Source organism: Chelon labrosus (assembly GCF_963514085.1).
Source record: "Chelon labrosus genome assembly, chromosome: 21".
Lineage (NCBI taxonomy): Eukaryota > Metazoa > Chordata > Actinopteri > Mugiliformes > Mugilidae > Chelon > Chelon labrosus.
The window spans coordinates 24,264,466-24,285,060 of record NC_140354.1 but is presented as its reverse complement, the minus strand read 5'-3'; the positions used below and the strand labels follow the sequence as shown (position 1 = coordinate 24,285,060).

At 49.4% G+C, this 20,595-nt stretch overlaps 2 protein-coding genes across 2 annotated transcripts in view; both read right to left on the bottom strand.

Moving 5' to 3' along the window:
* The window catches only part of llgl1 (LLGL scribble cell polarity complex component 1), a 53,533-nt gene extending 40,485 nt beyond the window's left edge, over positions 1 to 13,048 (bottom strand). The window contains 5 exon segments of the mRNA XM_084571000.1: positions 5,226 to 5,372; positions 5,444 to 5,604; positions 5,683 to 5,764; positions 10,694 to 10,791; positions 12,440 to 13,048. Of these exon segments, the coding sequence (XP_084427126.1) occupies positions 5,226 to 5,372; positions 5,444 to 5,604; positions 5,683 to 5,764; positions 10,694 to 10,791; positions 12,440 to 12,520 (569 nt within the window). The 5' untranslated portion in view covers positions 12,521 to 13,048.
* A 337-nt stretch (positions 13,049 to 13,385) lies between these two features.
* The window catches only part of myo15aa (myosin XVAa), a 32,895-nt gene continuing 25,685 nt past the window's right edge, over positions 13,386 to 20,595 (bottom strand). The window contains exons 47-65 of the mRNA XM_084570818.1: positions 20,432 to 20,573; positions 20,143 to 20,254; positions 19,640 to 19,714; positions 19,282 to 19,484; positions 18,636 to 18,760; positions 18,495 to 18,558; positions 18,345 to 18,417; positions 18,198 to 18,271; positions 17,893 to 17,975; positions 17,663 to 17,793; positions 16,970 to 17,064; positions 16,801 to 16,878; positions 16,629 to 16,725; positions 16,390 to 16,550; positions 15,787 to 15,920; positions 15,585 to 15,718; positions 15,363 to 15,496; positions 14,274 to 14,414; positions 13,386 to 14,185 (exon numbers count right to left, since the gene is read on the bottom strand). Of these exons, the coding sequence (XP_084426944.1) occupies positions 14,084 to 14,185; positions 14,274 to 14,414; positions 15,363 to 15,496; positions 15,585 to 15,718; positions 15,787 to 15,920; positions 16,390 to 16,550; positions 16,629 to 16,725; positions 16,801 to 16,878; positions 16,970 to 17,064; positions 17,663 to 17,793; positions 17,893 to 17,975; positions 18,198 to 18,271; positions 18,345 to 18,417; positions 18,495 to 18,558; positions 18,636 to 18,760; positions 19,282 to 19,484; positions 19,640 to 19,714; positions 20,143 to 20,254; positions 20,432 to 20,573 (2,158 nt within the window). The 3' untranslated portion in view covers positions 13,386 to 14,083. The remainder of the gene's footprint in view (positions 14,186 to 14,273; positions 14,415 to 15,362; positions 15,497 to 15,584; positions 15,719 to 15,786; positions 15,921 to 16,389; positions 16,551 to 16,628; positions 16,726 to 16,800; positions 16,879 to 16,969; positions 17,065 to 17,662; positions 17,794 to 17,892; positions 17,976 to 18,197; positions 18,272 to 18,344; positions 18,418 to 18,494; positions 18,559 to 18,635; positions 18,761 to 19,281; positions 19,485 to 19,639; positions 19,715 to 20,142; positions 20,255 to 20,431; positions 20,574 to 20,595) is intronic.

Genomic DNA, 20,595 nt, shown 5'->3' with positions numbered 1-20,595 from the left:
CACAAGTATTTAGGAGGACGAGAGACAGTGTGTGTGTCTCAGTGTGTGTGTCTCAGTGTGTGTGTCTCAGTTAGTGTGTGATGTTCAACTGAAACACTTCCAACCGGAACGCTGTGTTTTGGCAGCTGGAACAAAGCTTCACTGTCTGAGACCTTCACACACACAGTAACACACAGTAACACACACAGTAACACACACAGTAACACACACACAGTAACACACAGTAACACACACAGTAACACACACAGTAACACACAGTAACACACACACAGTAACACACACACAGTAACACACAGTAACACACACACAGTAACACACACAGTAACACACAGTAACACACACACAGTAACACACACACAGTAACACACACACAGTAACACACAGTAACACACACAGTAACACACACAGTCATCATCATCGGCGGACACTCGTGGTCGAGTATGTCGGTCCTCCTTCTTGGTCCTTATGGGTCTTCAGGTGGGTGAAAAGGCCAATCCTGGACCCACATATTTTGGGGCAATGTGAACATGGGTGGGCAATAACGATTGTGGATTTGGGTGGAGCCTTTTTGATGGAGGCGATTTCCTTTCTGCGTCTGCGTTTGTCTTCTGCAGCACTGAGGAGGTCGTCGTTATACTGTGCAGCTCCGTCTCGGACAAGTTGTCTCCAGGCCGCCCTGTTAGTTGCTGTGGCCTCCCAGGTATTAAGGCCTATGTGGAACTTTTTGAGGTTTGCTTTGATGTTGTCTTTATACCTTTTCTTTTGGCCTCCTGGGGCACGCTTTCCTTGGACAAGCTGTGAGTAGAGGACTTGTTTGGGGAGGCGAGAGTCAGCATCCGAATGACGTGGCCAATCCATCTGAGCTGGTGTTGGGCGATGATGGCAGTGATGGTAGGGATGCCAGCCTCCTCCAGGACGCTGGTGTTGGTCCGTCGATCCTCCCAAGTTATCCTGAGGATTCTCCGGAGGTACCTCTGATGGAAGGCCTCAAGTGCTCCCAGGTGCCTGCTGTATGTGGTCCAGACTTCTGACCCATACAGAAGAGTGGGGAGCAGTACTGCTTTGTAGACTAGGATTTTGGTCTTTGACTGGAGGTCCCGATTCTCAAAGACCCTTTTCTTTAGTCTACAGTATGCCCCACTGGTGCAGCTAAGACGGTGGTGTACCTCTTCATCAATGGTGGCTTTAGATGATAGGAGGCTGCCAAGGTATGGGAAGTGGTCCACATTTTCCAACCTGGTGCTGTCAATGGAGATGTTTGGGGGAGTGCCGCTGTTTGGTGGTGGCTGGTGGAGGATTTGAGTCTTTTTGATGTTAATGGCCAGACCAAGCTGTTTGTATGCTTTCGCAAAAGCTGTTAAGGTGCACTGTAGGTCCTCTTCTGAGAGGGCTACAATAGCATTATCGTCGGCATACTGCAGCTCCGTGATGGATACGGTGGTGGTTTGACCTTTAGCCCTGAATCTGTTGATGTTCAGAAGTCCATCAGTCCTGTACATAATTTTGACTCCCTGTGGCAGCTGGTTTCCTGTGAGATGGAGGATACCTGCGATGAAGATGGAGAACAGCAATGGGGCAATGACGCATCCCTGCTTCACTCCTGTGTCGACCCGAAAGGGTTCTGTTTCATCCCCAAAACCACTCAGCACTGTGGCAGACATGTTGTCATGTAGCAGCCGCAGCACTCTGATGTATTTTCCTGGGCAGCCAATTCTTGCCAGGACCAGCCAGAGGGCCTGACGGTTGACTGAGTCAAAGGCTTTGGTGAGGTCTATGAAGGCCATGTATAGATGTTGGTTCTGTTCCCGGCACTTTTCTTGCAACTGACGAGCAACGAAGATCATGTCCGTAGTGCCTCTGTTTGGGCGGAATCCACTTTGAGACTCAGGAAGAATGCTTTCTGACAGGGGGGTGAGTCTGTTGGCCAACACCCGGGCTAACGCCTTCCCTATGGTGGAGAGGAGGGAAATACCACGGTAATTTCCACAGTCTGCCTTGTCACCCTTCTTAAAGAGGGAGATGACTAAAGCATCCTTTAGCTGTGCAGGGATTTCCTCTTTTTCCCATATTTTGAGGAGCAGGGTGTGGATGTGCTCAAGGAGGACAGGCCCACCCTCTTTTAGGACTTCAGCTGGGATGCCATCAGGCCCGACAGCCTTGTTGTTTTTCATTGTCCTGATAGCGTCCTGCACCTCTTCCAAACTGAGTGGTTCTTCCATACTCTCAATGATGGGCAGTTGGGGGAGTTGGTCCAGGGCCTCAAACTCAGGAGTAGTGTCCCTGTTTAGAAGCTCTTCATAGTGCTCCTTCCACCTCTGTGTTATTGCCTCCTTATCTTTCATCAGGGAGAGTCCATCCTTAGAGCGAAGGGGGGTTAGGCAACGGTGGCTAGGGCCATATACCGCTCTCGTGGCTTCATAAAAGCCTCTGGTGTCTCCAGAGTCAGCAAGCTGTTGGATTTCCAGGGCCTTTTGTGTCCACCACTGGTTCTTCAGTGTCCTAACCTGTGATTGAACAGCTGCCTTTGCTTTGGAATGGGCTTCTCTTTTATCCTTGCAATTGATGTCATTTTGCCAAGTGATGAAAGTTTTCCGCTTGTTGTCAATAAGCCGCTGGATTTCGGTATCATTCTCATACCAGTCTTGATGTTTCCGCGTTTTGTGACCAAGGATGGCTTTGCAGGAGTTCATGATGATAGCAGAGAGGGTATCCCAATGCTTTTCAATATCCTGTGGATACTGGTCTGGCAAATTTGCGCTGAGGGCTGCCTGCAGCTGTTGTTGGTAGGTGGTTTCTCCCAATCGCTCGATATTAAGCCTTCGGCGGGTCTGTCCTTTCTGCTGCCTTCTTTTCCGCATCAGACGGATAGACATGATGGAGCGAATGAGGCGGTGGTCAGTCCAGCATTCATCAGCGCTGATCATTGCTCTCGTGCTGAGCACATCTCGACGGTCTTGGGAGCGGACAATGACATAGTCAATGAGATGCCAGCGTTTAGATCGGGGATGCATCCAAGATGTCTTGAACTTGTTCTTTTGACGGAAAAGTGTGTTAGTGATGGTCAGGTCATGTTCGAAGCACTTGGTTAACAGCAATAAGCCATTGGAGTTAGTGTTTCCAACCCCTTCTCTACCCAGTGTGCCTCTCCACAGATCGTGGTTTCGCCCGACTCTAGCATTAAAGTCCCCAAGAAGGATTAGCTTATCCTCCTTGGGGACTTTGGATATTATTGTGTCCAGGTCAGCATAGAAGGCCTCCTTTACATCCTCCTGTGCATCAAGTGTTGGGGCATAAGCACTAATAACAGTGGCCATCTGACTGCTTGCAAGCATCAGACGTATAGTCATTAGGCGCTCGCTGATGCCCACAGGTAGTTCATGAAGGTGGTTGACGAGGTTGTTTTTAATGGCAAAACCCACACCGTGGATTCGCTGCTCATCGACAGGCTTTCCTTTCCAGAAGAAAGTGTAGCCACCTTTTTTCTCCTTCAGCTGCCCTTCATCAGCCAGGCGGGTTTCAGAGAGAGCTGCGATGTCAATTTGGAACCTTTTTAGTTCCCTGGAGATGATGGCTGTTCGTCTTTCGGGTCGTTCACTGGCTTGGTTGTCCATGAGGGTTCGCACATTCCAGGTTCCCAGGGTGTGAAAAGGATGGGTTTCCTTTCGGGAGGACGCCTGCGCGTGGCATCTTTTAACGTGGGGAGACTGATGCGCCTGCAGCCACCACACGATCCTTGGCAGAGAGGGATCTGGATCCAGTGGCATGGAATCCAAGACAACTGGAGATCGCCCTCTGTTGCAGCCTTCATCCGCCTTCTCAGCCGTTGTTGTGCATCTCACTGCTGCCATCTTCCGCCTGGTCCGCCGTTGAGGTCTTCGCTATTTGCCCATAGCTGGGGCAGAGGTTGACGGGCAGCAGAGCATATCCACATACTAGTGGGCCTGCGTGCCGCGTCTCTGGGGTCCCCTGCTACTCCGAGATCCCGTACAACTTTGCCTGGAACCGTGAGGTACCAGTTACCGTGTGTGGCCACAAGGAGGCGTGTACGAGTCTTGGCAGTGGAGAGGCTGTGTACCGGCAGAGGAGGCTTACGCACTCGGCTCCTCTTTTCGACCCCTGAAACAGGGGACTAGCCGGCGGCGGTAGCTGAAAGCGGAAGGCAGCAAGCAGAAGTGGCATGCAACATGCACTAACTACAAGCACTACTTCTACTCCAACACTACTGCACTGAACGCATCACACGCCCTGTGTAAATACACACACACAGTAACACACAGTAACACACACACAGTAACACACAGTAACACACACACAGTAACACACAGTAACACACAGTAACACACACACAGTAACACACAGTAACACACACACACAGTAACACACAGTAACACACACACAGTAACACACACACACAGTAACACACAGTAACACACACACACAGTAACACACACAGTAACACACACAGTAACACACAGTAACACACACAGTAACACACACAGTAACACACACAGTAACACACACGTAACACACACAGTAACACACACACACAGTAACACACACACACTAACACACAGTAACACACACAGTAACACACACACACAGTAACACACACACAGTAACACACAGTAACACACAGTAACACACACAGAGTAACACACACACACAGTAACACACACACACACAGTAACACACACAGTAACACACACACACACAGTAACACACACACACACAGTAACACACACACACAGTAACACACAGTAACACACACACACAGTAACACACACACAGTAACACACACAGTAACACACACACACAGTAACACACACACACACAGTAACACACACACACAGTAACACACAGTAACACACACACAGTAACACACACACACAGTAACACACAGTAACACACACACACAGTAACACACAGTAACACACACACAGTAACACAGGAGCAGACAACACATAAACATGTTCAATGATCAGCTGTTATTTATAACTGTCCCTCTGAAGGTCTGTCCTGGAGGACGAGACGACCAGTGTCCACCAGAGACCATGAATGAAACCTCTGGAGACAGGAAGTGGGCGGGGCCAAGCTGAACTGACCAATGGGAGCCACTGATTGACGTGTGACTCAAACATGTCAATCAGAGGACGTCCACCATAGACTGTCCTCTACAGAGACATGGACCAGAGGACCAGAGACGTTTAGAGGTGAATCCGTCTCACCTCTGCGTGATCTGATCCTGGAGCAGCGTCTGGTCGTCCTTCAGAAGGAGGCGGGGCATCTCCAGGAAGTAGACGCCTCCTCCCTCTGTTCCGATGCACAGCAGGTCACATGACTGGAGCAGGAGGAGGACGGTGACCCGGGTGGCGCTGAGACAGACAGGAAGTAGTTACAGGTACCTGCAGAACACCGGAACCTTAAACGTCCTCGAGACATCTACCTGCAGCTCTCGATGCCTGGTCTGCCTGGGAGGCTGTAGGTCTCCACTTCCTGGAGAGAGACCACGCCCTCTTTCCTGGCCCCGCCCACCTCTCTGGAAGGCCTGGCCACCAGCTCCCACAGGTGGATGGTGTTGTCGTCCAGCAGGGACAGCAGACGCCCCTGAGACCACACGTTCATTCATTCATTCATTCATTCATTCGTTCATCGTCCACTGGTTCTGCAGGTGTTTCTTCTTACCTGTCCAGGTAGGAAGTGGATCTGAGTGACAGCGGTGGGGTCTTTGTGTCGTCCTGTGAACTCCACACCAGGAGCTCCGTATCTGGGAGGACGTCGTCAAGGAAACATGAGACGTCTGTGGACACCTGATCGGTTTCCATGGAGACTAAATCTAACGATGTGATCATGTGTTCACATCAAAACATCAATGACAGAACAACTGATGAAGAGGAGCACATCTACAAGGAGGAGACGGAGCACGGGCAGGAGGAGGAGGAAGAGGAGAAGGAGGAGGAGGAGGAGGAAGAGGAGAAGGAGGAGGAGGAGGAAGAGGAGGAAGAGGAGAAGGATGAGGAGGAGGAAGAGGTGAAGCTTTGAATGGATTAATCCCATAAACCCATTGATGACTTGGTCGTGTTTCTCAGACACATAGAACCGGTCTCATAAACGTCCTCTGTTCCAGCAGCAGCTGACGTGAAGCAGAAACTAAAGGGTTAGGATGGATTCACTGGTGTAATGAAGTGGACAGGGAGGGTACAATCTGCAGAGGAAATAACTCTTCATACCTGAAGGTGGAAGTAGTCAGTGTATGCTACTGTTAGCTGGGAGGCTAGGTAGAGCTACTGTTAGCTGGGAGGCTAGGAAGAGCTACTATTAGCTGGGAGGCTAAGAAGAGCTACTATTAGCTGGGAGGCTAGGAAGAGCTATTGTTAGCTGGGAGGCTAGGAAGAGCTACTATTAGCTGGGAGGCTAAGAAGAGCTACTATTAGCTGGGAGGCTAGGAAGAGCTACTATTAGCTGGGAGGCTAAGAAGAGCTACTATTAGCTGGGAGGCTAGGAAGAGCTATTGTTAGCTGGGAGGCTCGGAAGAGCTACTATTAGCTGGGAGGCTAGGAAGAGCTATTGTTAGCTGGGAGGCTAGGAAGAGCTACTATTAGCTGGGAGGCTAGGAAGAGCTGCTGTTAGCTGAGAGGCTAAGAAGCTAGGAATAGCTACTGTTAGCTGGGAGGCTAGGAATAGCTACTATTAGCTGGGAGGCTAAGAAGCTAGGAATAGCTACTATTAGCTGGGAGGCTAGGAAGAGCTACTGTTAGCTGGGAGGCTAGGAAGAGCTACTATTAGCTGGGAGGCTAGGAAGAGCTACTGTTAGCTGGGAGGCTAGGAAGAGCTGCTGTTAGCTGAGAGGCTAAGAAGCTAGGAATAGCTACTGTTAGCTGGGAGGCTAGGAATAGCTACTATTAGCTGGGAGGCTAAGAAGCTAGGAATAGCTACTGTTAGCTGGGAGGCTAGGAAGAGCTACTATTAGCTGGGAGGCTAGGAAGAGCTACTGTTAGCTGGGAGGCTAGGAAGAGCTACTGTTAGCTGGGAGGCTAGGAAGAGCTACTATTAGCTGGGAGGCTAGGAAGAGCTACTGTTAGCTGGGAGGCTAGGAGAGCTACTGTTAGCTGGGAGGCTAGGAAGAGCTACTGTTAGCTGGGAGGCTAAGAAGCTAGGAATAGCTACTGTTAGTTGGGAGGCTAGGAAGAGCTACTGTTAGCTGGGAGGCTAGGAAGAGCTACTGCTAGCTGGGAGGCTAGGAAGAGCTACTGCTAGCTGGGAGGCTAAGAAGCTAGGAATAGCTACTGTTAGCTGGGAGGCTAGGAAGAGCTACTGTTAGCTGGGAGGCTAAGAAGCTAGGAAGAGCTACTGTTAGCTGGGAGGCTAAGAAGCTAGGAAGAGCTACTGTTAGCTGGGAGGCTAGGAAGAGCTACTGTTAGCTGGGAGGCTAGGAAGCTAAGAAGAGCTACTGTTAGCTGAGAGGCTAGGAAGAGCTACTATTAGCTGGGAGGCTAGGAAGCTAGGAAGAGCTACTGTTAGCTGAGAGGCTAGGAAGAGCTACTATTAGCTGGGAGGCTAGGAAGAGCTACTGTTAGCTGAGAGGCTAGGAAGAGCTACTATTAGCTGGGAGGCTAGGAAGAGCTACTATTAGCTGGGAGGCTAGGAAGGTCATGACAGCAGAGAAGAGGCAAAGACACTGAAGACACTGAGTCAGCGTTTCGATGGGTCCAGGTTAATGTAGCGTCTGGACAACAGGACGTCTAGATGATTCATAACGGGTTAATCAGCTGATCTACACGTTCAGACTGTGGAGGACGACACTAACTCCTAATCACTGAATCACACAAAGACACGGAGTAATTGCCCGGTGATGCAGAGAGAGAGAGTTAACAAGGATAAAGCGATTTCACGGTCTGAATACAGACAAACACAGGCCATTGTCCTCCATGAGGACACAACACACACACTAGAGACAGAGCAGGACGGACAGGAAGGAGACGATCAGCAGACACAAGGACCAGGCTTCCAGTGAAGACAAACTCTGAACCTCTCCAACTTTTATTGTCCTCTGGTCGTCCATGTCTCTGTAGCATACACAAATGTTTTAGCTGCTAGAGGTTAGCTTAGCTTCCAGGCTAACAGTCAACACACACTGGATTTCCACTGGTCTCATGCTAATTAGTTCAATCGATGCTAACTAGCTTAAGTTCTCAGTGAAGGTTGACGTGACCAGCGCCCTCTGGTGTTTTGTTTTCAGAAACTGAATTTATTTATCATGTGTTCATATCCTCCTTCCTGTTAGCTTGCTAACTGTTAGCCTGCCCCCATATCTCTGTAGAGGCATCCCAGGCTCTGGTTGCCTAGGTAACCCTCATATAAACATGTCCAGTGTGTGGGCGGGGCTATCGTCATGATGGATCTGGTGGTTTCATCTAACGACGGAGGCTGGTAGTTTACGAATTATAAGTGACGAAATTAGCTAGCGTACTAATGCTAACAGAGATCTGATGGACCAACAGGTGTGTGGGTCACAGCTTCAGTTTGAATCAGCTGATTACATTACATCAGCATGTGCTCCTGTCTTTATGAAGTTATGGGGACGTGTTGTTTGGAGGGTTAGAATCTGTTCAGATTTGGTTTAAAGGGCTGGGGGGGCTGGAGGGCTGAGAGGATGGGGGACTGGGGGGGCTGGAGGGGCTGGGGGGCTGTGGGGCTGAGGGGTTGGGGGGGCTGGAGGGGCTGGGGGGCTGGGGGGCTGGAGAGCTGGGGGGCTGAGAGGTTGGGGGACTGGGGGGGCTGAGGGGCTGAGAGGTTGGGGGACTGGGGGACTGGGGGGCTGGGGGACTGTGGGGCTGGGGGGCTGGAGGGGCCGGGGGGGCTCTTCATGTCAATGGAATGACCTGTTTGTGCTCTGAGCGATGGTCGCGATGATCCGAGCTGCTTCAGTCTGCAGCCACTTCTCATCCAACTGAGCTGGTTGCCTTGGAAACCGTTTGAAAAGCTCCCTTTATTAAGACTCAGCAACAAAGCTCTCACACACTCAGTGGGGTGGGGGGGTGGGGGGGGTGGGGGGTTAACCCAGGGCAGCATTCCTCCACAGGACACAGACTGGAGACCTCAGCTGATTATTAATCCATCACCTGAACTCTGGATCAGTTTGATTATTAATATTATTTATTCTATCAACTCCATCATGACCCTCACTGTTAACTGCAGGACCCTCCAGGAGGCCCTGGGCCACAGGTTGACAACCCTCCAGATGTTGATCAGCTGACGGCAGATGTTGAAGGTGTCAGACATTTTCTGAGTCGGAGCAGCTTTGAATTATTCTCCCCTCCGTCTCTCTGTCTCTCCCCCTCCGTCTCCCCCTCCGTCTCTCTGTCTCTCCCCTCTGTCTCTCTGTCTCTCCCCCTCCGTCTCCCCCTCTGTCTCTCTGTCTCTCCCCCTCCGTCTCTCCCCCTCCGTCTCTCTGTCTCTCCCCTCTGTCTCTCTGTCTCTCTCCCTCCGTCTCTCTCCCTCTGTCTCTCTGTCTCTCTCCCTCCGTCTCTCCGTCTCTCCGTCTCTCCCCCTCCGTCTCTCTGTCTCTCCCCTCTGTCTCTCTGTCTCTCCCCTCTGTCTCTCCCCTCTGTCTCTCCCCTCTGTCTCTCTGTCTCTCCCCTCTGTCTCTCCCCTCTGTCTCTCTCCCTCCGTCTCTCTGTCTCTCCCCTCTGTTTATCTCTCCCCCCCTCCCCCTCTCCCTCCCCCCTCCTCTCAGCTGGTGCCTGGTACCGTCTCTTTCTAAAAGCTGATCTCGTGTATTCGACTGTTTTCATGTCGGCTGAGACTGTGATCAGCCATAACATTATGACCACTGGTTCTCTGGTTCTGTTCATCCTCAGAGTTGATGTTAGAAGCAGGAGAACCGGGTCAGAACATCTCCACGGTCCTGGTCTGCACTGGATCAGAACCAGAGACCGGGTCAGAACATCTCCACGGTCCTGGTCTGCACTGGATCAGAACCAGAGACCGGGTCAGAACATCTCCACGGTCCTGGTCTGCACCGGGTCAGAACATCTCCACGGTCCTGGTCTGCACTGGATCAGAACCAGAGACCGGGTCAGAACATCTCCACGGTCCTGGTCTGCACTGGATCAGAACCAGAGACCGGGTCAGAACATCTCCACGGTCCTGGTCTGCACTGGATCAGAACCAGAGACCGGGTCAGAACATGTCCACGGTCCTGGTCTGCACTGGATCAGAACCAGAGACCGGGTCATGGACCAAGGATCATAGAGTCTGACCCGTGTGGTTCTGCTGGTTCTGACAGGAAGGAGTCAGGACACTCAGTGGATCTCAGACCGGTCAGGGTGCCCATGTTGACCCCTGACCCCTGACCCCTGGACCACAGAGCTCTGTTAGCGAGGAAGCTAACTAGCTAGCAGCTAATGTATCTAGTCCATGCTTCGGTCCTGACGTCTCCGTGGTAACGCTCTGACATGGCCACGCCTCTGTCACCATGAGGAGAACATGTGACCAGATGATGTCACAGACAGGACAGGAACTTGATGATTAGTGGGCGGGGCTAAATGACTAAACACTAAATGAGTTTAATGAGCAGCTTCCTCCAAGTTCATGATCAATAAAACAAGATGCTTCAGTCTGAACGGACGTGAACACGTAACCTGCAGGTGATGAAGATGATGATGATGATGATGATGATGATGATGAAGGATACATTTTGACGGCTCCTGACTTGGTGCCGATGGCCATGAGCTGCAGTCTGGGGTCGAAGGCCAGAGCGCTGGGCTGATGAGGGAAGCCATGTTCTACCGTCTGACAGGAAAAGACAGAGAGACATTAATGTGAGACACAGAGGAGACACAGAGGAGAGACATTAATGTGAGACACAGAGGAGAGACATTAATGTGAGACACAGAGGAGAGACATTAATGTGAGACACAGAGGAGAGACATTAATGTGAGACACAGAGGAGAGACAGAGGAGACACATTAATGTGAGACATTAATGTGAGACACAGAGGAGAGACATTAATGTGAGACACAGAGGAGAGACAGAGGAGAGACATTAATGTGAGACACAGAGGAGAGACAGAGGAGAGATATTAATGTGAGACACAGAGGAGAGACATTAATGTGAGACACAGAGGAGAGACATTAATGTGAGACACAGAGGAGACTCTGTCTCTTTCTCTTTCTGTGAACATCCAGTCAAACATTAACTCAAACAGCAGCAGAACAAACAGTCCCTGAACCCAGACACATCACAAACAAGCCTCGGCCCACATCAGAGGAAATACCACCGAAGAAGAACATCTACGCTCTGGCTGAAGGTCTGGACCCACGTCCAGCTGGACGGCCATGTTGGCTCGGTTCCTCATCATTTAATACGAGAACCAATAAAAGACAGAAGAGGATCCATGAGTCGGTCCCTCAGTCAAAGGCTGAACCCAAACAACAACAGGGTCAGAGGGAACAAGGAACCAGACTCTCCACCCCACGTTAACTGGACTGAACCCAGTCCACTCTAGGACAAGGAAGACAAGGACAGACTTTAGGAAGACACAGGAGACCAACTCTAAGACATGTAGGATCAGAGAGGGACAGGATCAGGAACCAGGACCTGGGACAGGGACAGGACCAGGGACAGGATCAAGGACCAGGGACCAGGGACAGGGACCAGGGACAGGATCAGGATCAGGACCAGGACCAGGACCAGGACCAGGGACAGGGACAGGGGCAAAATAACCTGATGGGATCATCCCCAGATACCTCCTTTAGCCATAACTGATGAACAAATAAACTGATTAATCAAACATCTACAATCTAAACTTTATTATCAGACCAGCATCATGATCACTACTAACTAACTAACTAACTAACTAACCAACTAACCAACTAACTAACTAACCAACTAACCAACTAACTAACTAACTAACCGAATAATTAACTAACTAACCAAATAACTAACTAACTAACTGACTAACTGAGTGATAAACAGTTGGTTAACCCTCTACAGGTGATTCCTCTGGACACGTCAATAAAGAGTCGATCAGCTGATCAGAGACAAACTCTAATAGAGACCAGCTGCCCCATCAATCAATCAACCAATCAATCAATCAATCAACCAATCAGCCAATCAGCGAGCTCCTCCTGCAGCTGTTGATCGATTCATGTGATCAGACTTTGATCCTGAAACCTGACACCGTCCTCCAGATCAATACACGAACAGACAGACAGCGTCAATCAATCCCTGATCATCGATCCCTGATCATCGATCACTGATCGATCTGAGTCGATCTGATCGATAGAGACCAACACGGAGAGTTTGTAGTCAGCGGGAGGAGGCAGGAGGAGAGCGGGGAGGAGGCAGGAGGAGAGCGGGGAGGAGGCAGGAGGAGAGCGGGGCAGCAGAGCCTCGCTCCCCTCCTGCCTCCAGCCTCCCCTCGTCCCGTTACTTTTACCTTGTTGAAGGCGAACAGCTCCTGTTTGATCTTCTCTCTCTGCGGGTCCGTTCCCTGCCGACGGAACCTGAACTTCATCATCTTGGAGCGGGGCGGGAGGGAGTCCGGACCGGGGCACGGAGAGGCGGCTGGCGCAGACGGACGATGCTAAGCTAGCTAGCTAGCGGACTAGCCCGCGGAGGCTGCGGCGGCGGCTCTCTGACCGCAGCCCCCCCTCTTCCCGGTTCACACGGACCCCGTTATCCCTCAACCAATCAGAGCCAAGGAATCTGCGGGCACCCGCCCAGACACGCCCACAGGCAGGGAGAGGCTCGGTTTGTAGCACGAGGCACGCCGACGGCACGTCCGAACGCGCGCGCACGTACAGAATGACAGCCGGCGAGTGACGTCAACGAAATGAAACGCACCCCGTTAAAACGAAAAAACAAGGAAACACGTTTTAACGGAAAGAAACTTTACACGTTTATGCTCAGACTATTGTATTTTACTAGATTTTACTAATATTTTAATTTAATTTTAATCTCATTTTATTTTATCTTTCCAAGATCTTTCCATTGTGGATGAATAAAGTCTACCTTTACAATCTGTTTAAAACCTTTAAACATGTTTTAAAACGTAATTCTCTGATTAATTTGATTTTATTTTCATTACAGTGACCATTGTTTACTTTCTATTAAACTTCCTCTTTGTTTAGTTGTTATATTAAATGTCTGTGTTCATTTCTATCTAAAGAAGAATCTGACACGTCTGATGTTTATATCACAAACTTTAATGTACAGAGTTATTCTCACTCTTCTTTACAGACACCAGCAGCTTATAAAAATAAACAGGTATAAATGAATAATTAGTGCAAACTCCTCGTTTATGTGGCCTCAGACTTTATCTGCTAGAATTATTTATAATTCCTCAGTGATTTCTGACATGATGAATATGAATGAATGAATACTTCTTATTAATAACCGGTGGCTCAGCTGTGTTCAGTGACTCTAGAGTCAAGTCAGGTCAGTGACGTTCTTCTGACACAGATGTTAAAGGACCAGGCTGGGATCCATCAGTGGACGTCACGTTTAAAGATGAACCGTTGGATTTATTAGAATCATTTAAATCTATCAGAGCGTGGAGTCGTTTCAGAGACAAAGGACAGACTGAATAAATAAATAGCAGCTGATTGGACAAAGCTATCACAGCTGACTTCAACCAATCAGATCGATGAACCAGACACAACCAACCAGGAGTAGTTAGCATGTTAGCCTGAGGATGAAGACGCCGTCTTTAAAGGAGCGTTATGACCTGAAGCCTCTGATGGTTTAACCTCTGAGGACCATGTGAGCAGCGCCCTCTTGTGGTTTCATGTCCTCACAGGCTGTGATGTTTGAGAGACGTGGAGGTGGACGGACATTTAAAGATTTCATTCTATGTCTGAGGTAAATGTTGATGTTCAACATCACTCTGGCCCTTTAAATGATTCTGTGTGAAAACATTAATGACTGAAAAACTCAAAGTAATGAAGCAAAGAAAAGACTGATGAAGACTCTCCAGAATCACTGTGATGCAGTGAGACATGTAGAACATGTAGAACATGTAGAACATGTAGAAGTCGTGTTGTGAGGAGGTAGAAGCAGATTCATTGATGACCTGTCAGAGTTACAGCAGAGTGATTTCACTTGGTGGCAGCGTGAGTCTCTTCTCTCTGACCGACAGCATGTTCTCCATGTGCATGGCAACGACTCTGCAGAGCTCCAGGCCCTGAAACACAACATATCTGTACATATATACATATATATACACATATACTGCATATACTGCATATACTCTGTATATAATAGACACACACCTGCTCCAGCTGCAGCTGTATGACGCGCTGGTTCAGCAGGTCTCCGATCATGATCTCCACGTACGGGTAACTGGAGCCAGACGTTGGTCTCTGGGTGCGAGTTGACTGAACCTCCTTCAGAGGGAAACGCACCATGGCCTCCTGGTCACAAACCAACACAAGGTTCAACAACATTAAATATCTTTTACAGCCTGGAAGCCTCAGCTAACTCCAACCAAAACATCCTGCAGCAGTAGGTTGGTCTGGAGTCTCTCTGAAGGGAACTGACTGTGGTCCTGCAAAGATCTGCAGGAGGTTCTAGTAGAACTACACAAGTGTTCCACGTTGGGTTCTTACCTCTTGAAAGAGAATCTGGCTACAAAATCCTACTGATTCCACTACAGGAGGCAACGTACACACATTTTATTTATCCTGGACATCATCACATTCTACCATTGTGATCATTATACAATCCAGAAGAAGATGGAGATTTCCTCCATGTTGTTCACACATGGAACTCCCCAGGGAAACCAGTCACCAAGGCATGCTACATAGCAATGCTAAGCTAACTGTCACTACTAGATGGCTGCATTGTGTTTATTATCTGTAGTACCACCATTAGACCACTAGATGGAGGTAGAGGACCATGTATGAAATAGAGGCACAGGGCTCAGATTCTATCAGTCAAGTCACCATGTGGTAGTTGATGGAGAATCATGTGGATAGACTCTGATGGACAGAAGATAATAAAACTAGATCAGTTACATTAGTTGTCAGTTGTTTTTAGATTTGATGATAAGAAGACGTTCAGACATGCTGTTTGGCTGCATGTTTTCTCAAAATACATAAAGTACACTTGTTCACAGTTGTTTTTATAGTTTAAAGCCTGATCCTTTAGAGACCTTGTTGTATGACAGACTGACTAGCAGCTAGTTACAGGAGCTTCTGCTGAACCTGGTGGAACTCAGTAATAATTAAACAGCTGTGATAACCAGCAGAGGGAGACGCATGCTTTGAGTAAAGTGTTTAAAGGAGCCTGGTTTGTTTTGATCCTCGATGAATGAATGAAGTAAAGTGAGAGCGCAGCCTGACACTGAGTCAGTGACGTACATGAGTGTCCTTGTTGAGGAAGTGCAGTCCGTTCAGGTTGACGGCCAGGATGCAGGGAGCCTGAACCGAGGAGGAGCTGGAGCTCTGGATGTAGAAGAAGGAGGAGCCGAACATGGGGAAGGCACTGACCAGACCTGAAGGAGGTGACGGTTACATGTTATATAGCTCCAGGTCTGACACACAGGACGAAGTGATGCTGATTTGTCAGAGCTGGCGTCTCACCGAGGAACTGTGCTCGGGCCTGATGAGGGTTTAGAGGCTGGACCTGCTGCATGTGCTGCGTGGTCATGTTCAGCCACGGCTGAGAACCCTGTTTACCGTAGAACTGAGGGGGGACGCACTCCTGCACCTCACGCCTGAACAGAAGAGACAAGGTCAATAACTGAACCTGATGGAGACAAACCTGGTGGTGATGTGGACGTACATGGTGGGCAGGTAGACGGTGTCCTTGGCACGATGCTGGAGAGCAGCCAGTCTGGATATCTGCTGCAGATGCTGCTCGCTGGCTTTACCCTGAGGAACCACGCTGAGCAGAGCCTTCAGGTAATCTGGCAACACCTGGAGAAGACACAGACACAGGTGATGTTCTTCTGTTTGTCACTGAGAGGCAGAGAGGAGGACATCTGTCTTCTGCTTCTCAAGATACATTCATTCATCTTAACTCCAGACCTCATCATCTGGGACGGCTCTGAAATCAGTTACTCATTCTGGTCTCCTCCTCCTCCTCTTCCTCCACCTCCTCTTCCTCCTCCTCCTCCTCCTCCTCCCCCTCCTCCACCATCTACTCAGATGTCTTCTCTCTTTTCTGTTGATCAACATTTATCAGCTCCAACATGAAGAGACTCAACCTGAACTTTAGAGGACGAGTAGAAAAGACTAGAACGACGTTGGGTCGATGCTGATCTGCTCCAGGGCTATAAACCAAGCTGATGTTTGAGAGACTGAACAAGGACACCTCTGTGGAGATACTTTAGTGTGAATGATTGGCTGAGCCTCCAGGTGTGTCCAGGTGTGTCCAGGTGTGTACCTGGTTGTAGTGCATGGTGACGTAGAGCTCGTTGTCCAGTTTGAGAGCCAGACTCCAGATGACTCTTCTGAACCAGAGGCTGTAGTTGGGGTCGACCGGCTCGGCCTCCGTGGCGATGTCCAGGATGTACTCACGCTTGTTGAGAGGACGGACGTTCTGACCTGGGATCAGTTATCGTCTGTTTATTCACAGCATCTTGTTAAAGCTGCTCAGGTGTTTGTGGTGTGGATCAACGTTACCTCTGTGAGTCACCAAAAAGACGGCGTATTCGTCCAGAGCCTCCACCCTCTGAAGCCCCATCTCGTAGCACAGCTCCTCGATGGCGTCCAGAGCGACCTGAAATCAGAGCGTCCCGTCAGAGCTTTGTTTTTACCGGTGGAGCTGGAAGCTGTTTGACTCTGAGCTGCTCACAGAACACGTCTTGATCTTCAGGTGCCTCTCGATGCCCCCGGGGAGCAGGAACAGCTGCCTCTTGGAGCTCCGCCCAGCCTGTACACAGACAGCCAATCACAGGGAAGCGTCACTCCAGTGAACAGCTGTTACTGAGCAACAACACTGATTGGCTGAATGAGACACTCACCAGCATGGCTTTAAGCTCCATGCTGTTGGGATACTGCACACGTCCGCCATATTGAAAAGTCCTCCTCAGATTCTGCTCACATGCGCTGGCAATACCTGGAAATGTACGATCAGTACGTACGATTAATACGTACGATCTATATATACGATCAGTACCTACGATCTATATACTGGCAATACCTGGAAACGTTACGATCAATATGTACGATCAATACGTACGATCTATATGTACGATCTATATACTGGCAATACCTGGAAACATTACGATCAGTACGTACGATTAATACGTACGATCTATATGTACGATCTATATACTGGCAATACCTGGAAACATTACGATCAGTACGTACGATTAATACGTACGATCTATATACTGGCAATACATGGAAACATTACGATTAATACGTACGATTAATACGTACGATCTATATGTACGATCTATATACTGGCAATACCTGGAAACATTACGATCAGTACGTACGATTAATACGTACGATCTATATATACGATCGGTACGTACGATCTATATACTGGCAATACATGGAAACATTACGATCAGTACGTACGATTTATATATACTATCTATATATACTATATATATAGATGAATGGATGAACAGATAGATGAATGTAGAGATGGATGCATGAACAGATGAACGGATGAACAGATGAATGGATGAATGGATGAATGGTACCTTGGTACTGTAGTCCAGGACTGGCTGAGGCCTCCTGCAGGAACTTGAGGAGAAACGGCTTCATGACGTCAGAGCAGCGATGGAAGGATGTGATGATGTAGAGCAGCCTCCATCCTCTCTGACAGCTGTCCCTGAACGCATCACCACACACACACACACACTGACGTGAGCCTTGGCCTCCTCCCCCCTCCTCCCACCTCCTCCCATCCCCCCCTCCCCTGAGGTCTTACGGCTTGGAGCTGGTGTTGGCGGTGACTTGCTTCATGACTTGGCAGTAAGCTTCATCCTTCATCAGGCCGTGGTCGTCACTTAACTACATCAACGAGAACATACATGAAGACGTGTTCATATGACGCCATTAAACACTCACACGTTCATATGACGCCATTAAACACTCACACGTTCATATGACGCCATTAAACAGTCACACGTTCATATGACGCCATTAAACAGTCACACGTTCATATGACGCCATTAAACACTCACACGTTCATTCAACCCTCACACGTTCATATGACAGGGTTAGGGTTAGTACCTTGAGGATGCTGGTGACCAGGTCCTGCTCGGTCTGTCCCTTCAGGGGGGCGTCTCCCATGAACCTCATGATAGCTGGATTAAAACCATCAGTCAGACCTCTCTGAGACAACAACACGTCTAAATGTGCAGATTATTAATCTGTCACCTAAGAAGATGTCGGCCGCCACTCTGTTCATGCCGCTGTCTGAGAAGTCGATCAGAGACTCCTGGATCGGAGACTGGACAGACAAGTATTTACAGCTTCATTCACCAGGAGACAGAAACACAAACTGATGGGTCAACACACCAAAATCACCTTGGAGAATTTAACCATGTCAGCAGGGTCCCGGGCCTCCTTCCCCTTCTTGGTCTTCTGATCGCTGAGAGGACAGACACACAGCAGCTGGTCAGTAATGTATAGAATGAGATGTTATTAAAGTAGGTGAGCGACAGAGACCTTCTGTTCCTCTGGGCCTCTCTGAAGTACTTCTTAGCAAACTCAGTCATGTGATACTGGCCGCTCTGCAGAGGCACGGCGTTCAGGTCGACGCTCAGATTGTCACCGTACGTCTCATTCACCACCTGAAACACAACAGAAAGAGGACAGTCACTAACGGGACAATGACCTCAGCCACTAACGGGACCATGAGGTCAGCCACTAACGGGACCATGAGGTCAGCCACTAACGGGACCATGAGGTCACCCACTAACGGGACCATGACCTCAGCCACTAACGGGACCATGAGGTCAGTCACTAACGGGACCATGAGGTCAGCCACTAACGGGACCATGAGGTCAGCCACTAACGGGACCATGACCTCGGTCACTAACGGGACCATGAGGTCAGCCACTAACGGGACCATGACCTCAGTCACTAAAGGGACCATGACCTCAGCCACTAACGGGTCCATGACACTGACCCTGGTCTCTACAGACCCTGGTCTGTATGGACCCTGGTCTCTATAGACCCTGGTCTGTAAGGACCCTAACCCTTCTTAGGTAAAACTCATTCTCAACTCGTTACCGGGGTCGTCGTGTCGTCGTGTGGACGGGGTGATGAAACCTGCAGCTATAAAACACGTGAACACGATCCCGGGCCGTACCTCTGTGGAGAGTTCGAGCTCATGAGCAGCTACAGCTGAGCCCATCGCCACGGCAACAGCAGCCGAGGCGGCGACCCGTCCGTGGCGGTCTCGAGGCTCCAGGCGCTCGGCAGGAAGAACCAGGAAGTCTGGAGCTGCCACGGGACGGACGAACTCACCAGGGAACAGTCCTGACCTCCCGTACACGGCACCGAACCGCCAGCCTGTATGAAGACACCAGGAAGGAGACACGGTCACTGGAAGCAACATAAAACTAAGTGTGTCTTGTTTTTCAGTTTTTCAGCTTTCGAGAGAAAATTAAAAAGTTAAATCTTTTAAATAAAATATAAAGTTAAAGCTGATAAAAACAGTCACTCACCAAACTCAGGGGTGTCCCTCTTCAGCTCCTCCAGCAGCATCACCTTCTTCCTCACAATGCAGCCGTAATGTTTCCCTGAAGACACAAGGACATGGACATGAAGCAGAGACACCTCCACCGTTCAGACCAGACTGCTGATCAGGTGTCAAACCAGTTGTCTCTGTCTCTCGTCTCCCTCCAGGAGCTGTGGTTTTTGATTCGGTGATTTGTTGTTGGACGGACCTAGAGGTCTTTCTTTTTCTCCTGTTATTTTATAATTAGGGTTCAGGTCTCTAGGGAAGACCAGGTCCTACGGAATGGTTTCTCCCGGCCAATCAGATTCATTTTAGTTGTTTGTGTTCAACCTGTTTGAGACCTTGCTGCAGGACGTCATAACTGATGTATGTGATGTTCCACAGCAGGAGAACTGTTTACGTTCTCCAGAAACAGACGTTTGGATGTAAACTCAAACATCTGATCAGGTCTCCATGGAAACGGCTCTGGTCAGAGTCACTGAGTCTCACCGGCCTCCAGTCCGTCCATGTGCTGCAGTCTGATGATGTCTCCTTTATGGAAGCTGAGCAGAGTCCTGTCCTCATTGATGCAGTTCCTCACCGCCACCACGTACTCCGAGTCCTGACAAACATGGACACACAGACTCTGTGAGGACCTTCCATTGACATAAAGGCTTCTCTAACCCTCCAGCCTAGTCTGAACAGGTTTTAACCCTCAAACTGGACAACGTGGCCCCACAGGGTCAGCATCCCATGTAAAATAAGCCCCTACAGCTCCCACAGATAAAGTGTCTCTGACCTTCTTGAGCTCGGTGAGGAAGTAGTCGATCATGTGTTTGACCTGAGGAGCTTTGGCAGAGAACAGGATGAGCTTCTCGTTGGTCAGGTTGAACTCCAGCATGTTCTTAGATGGAATGGACACAAACAGGATGTCCGAGTAGCTGCACAGGAAGTGATATGTCA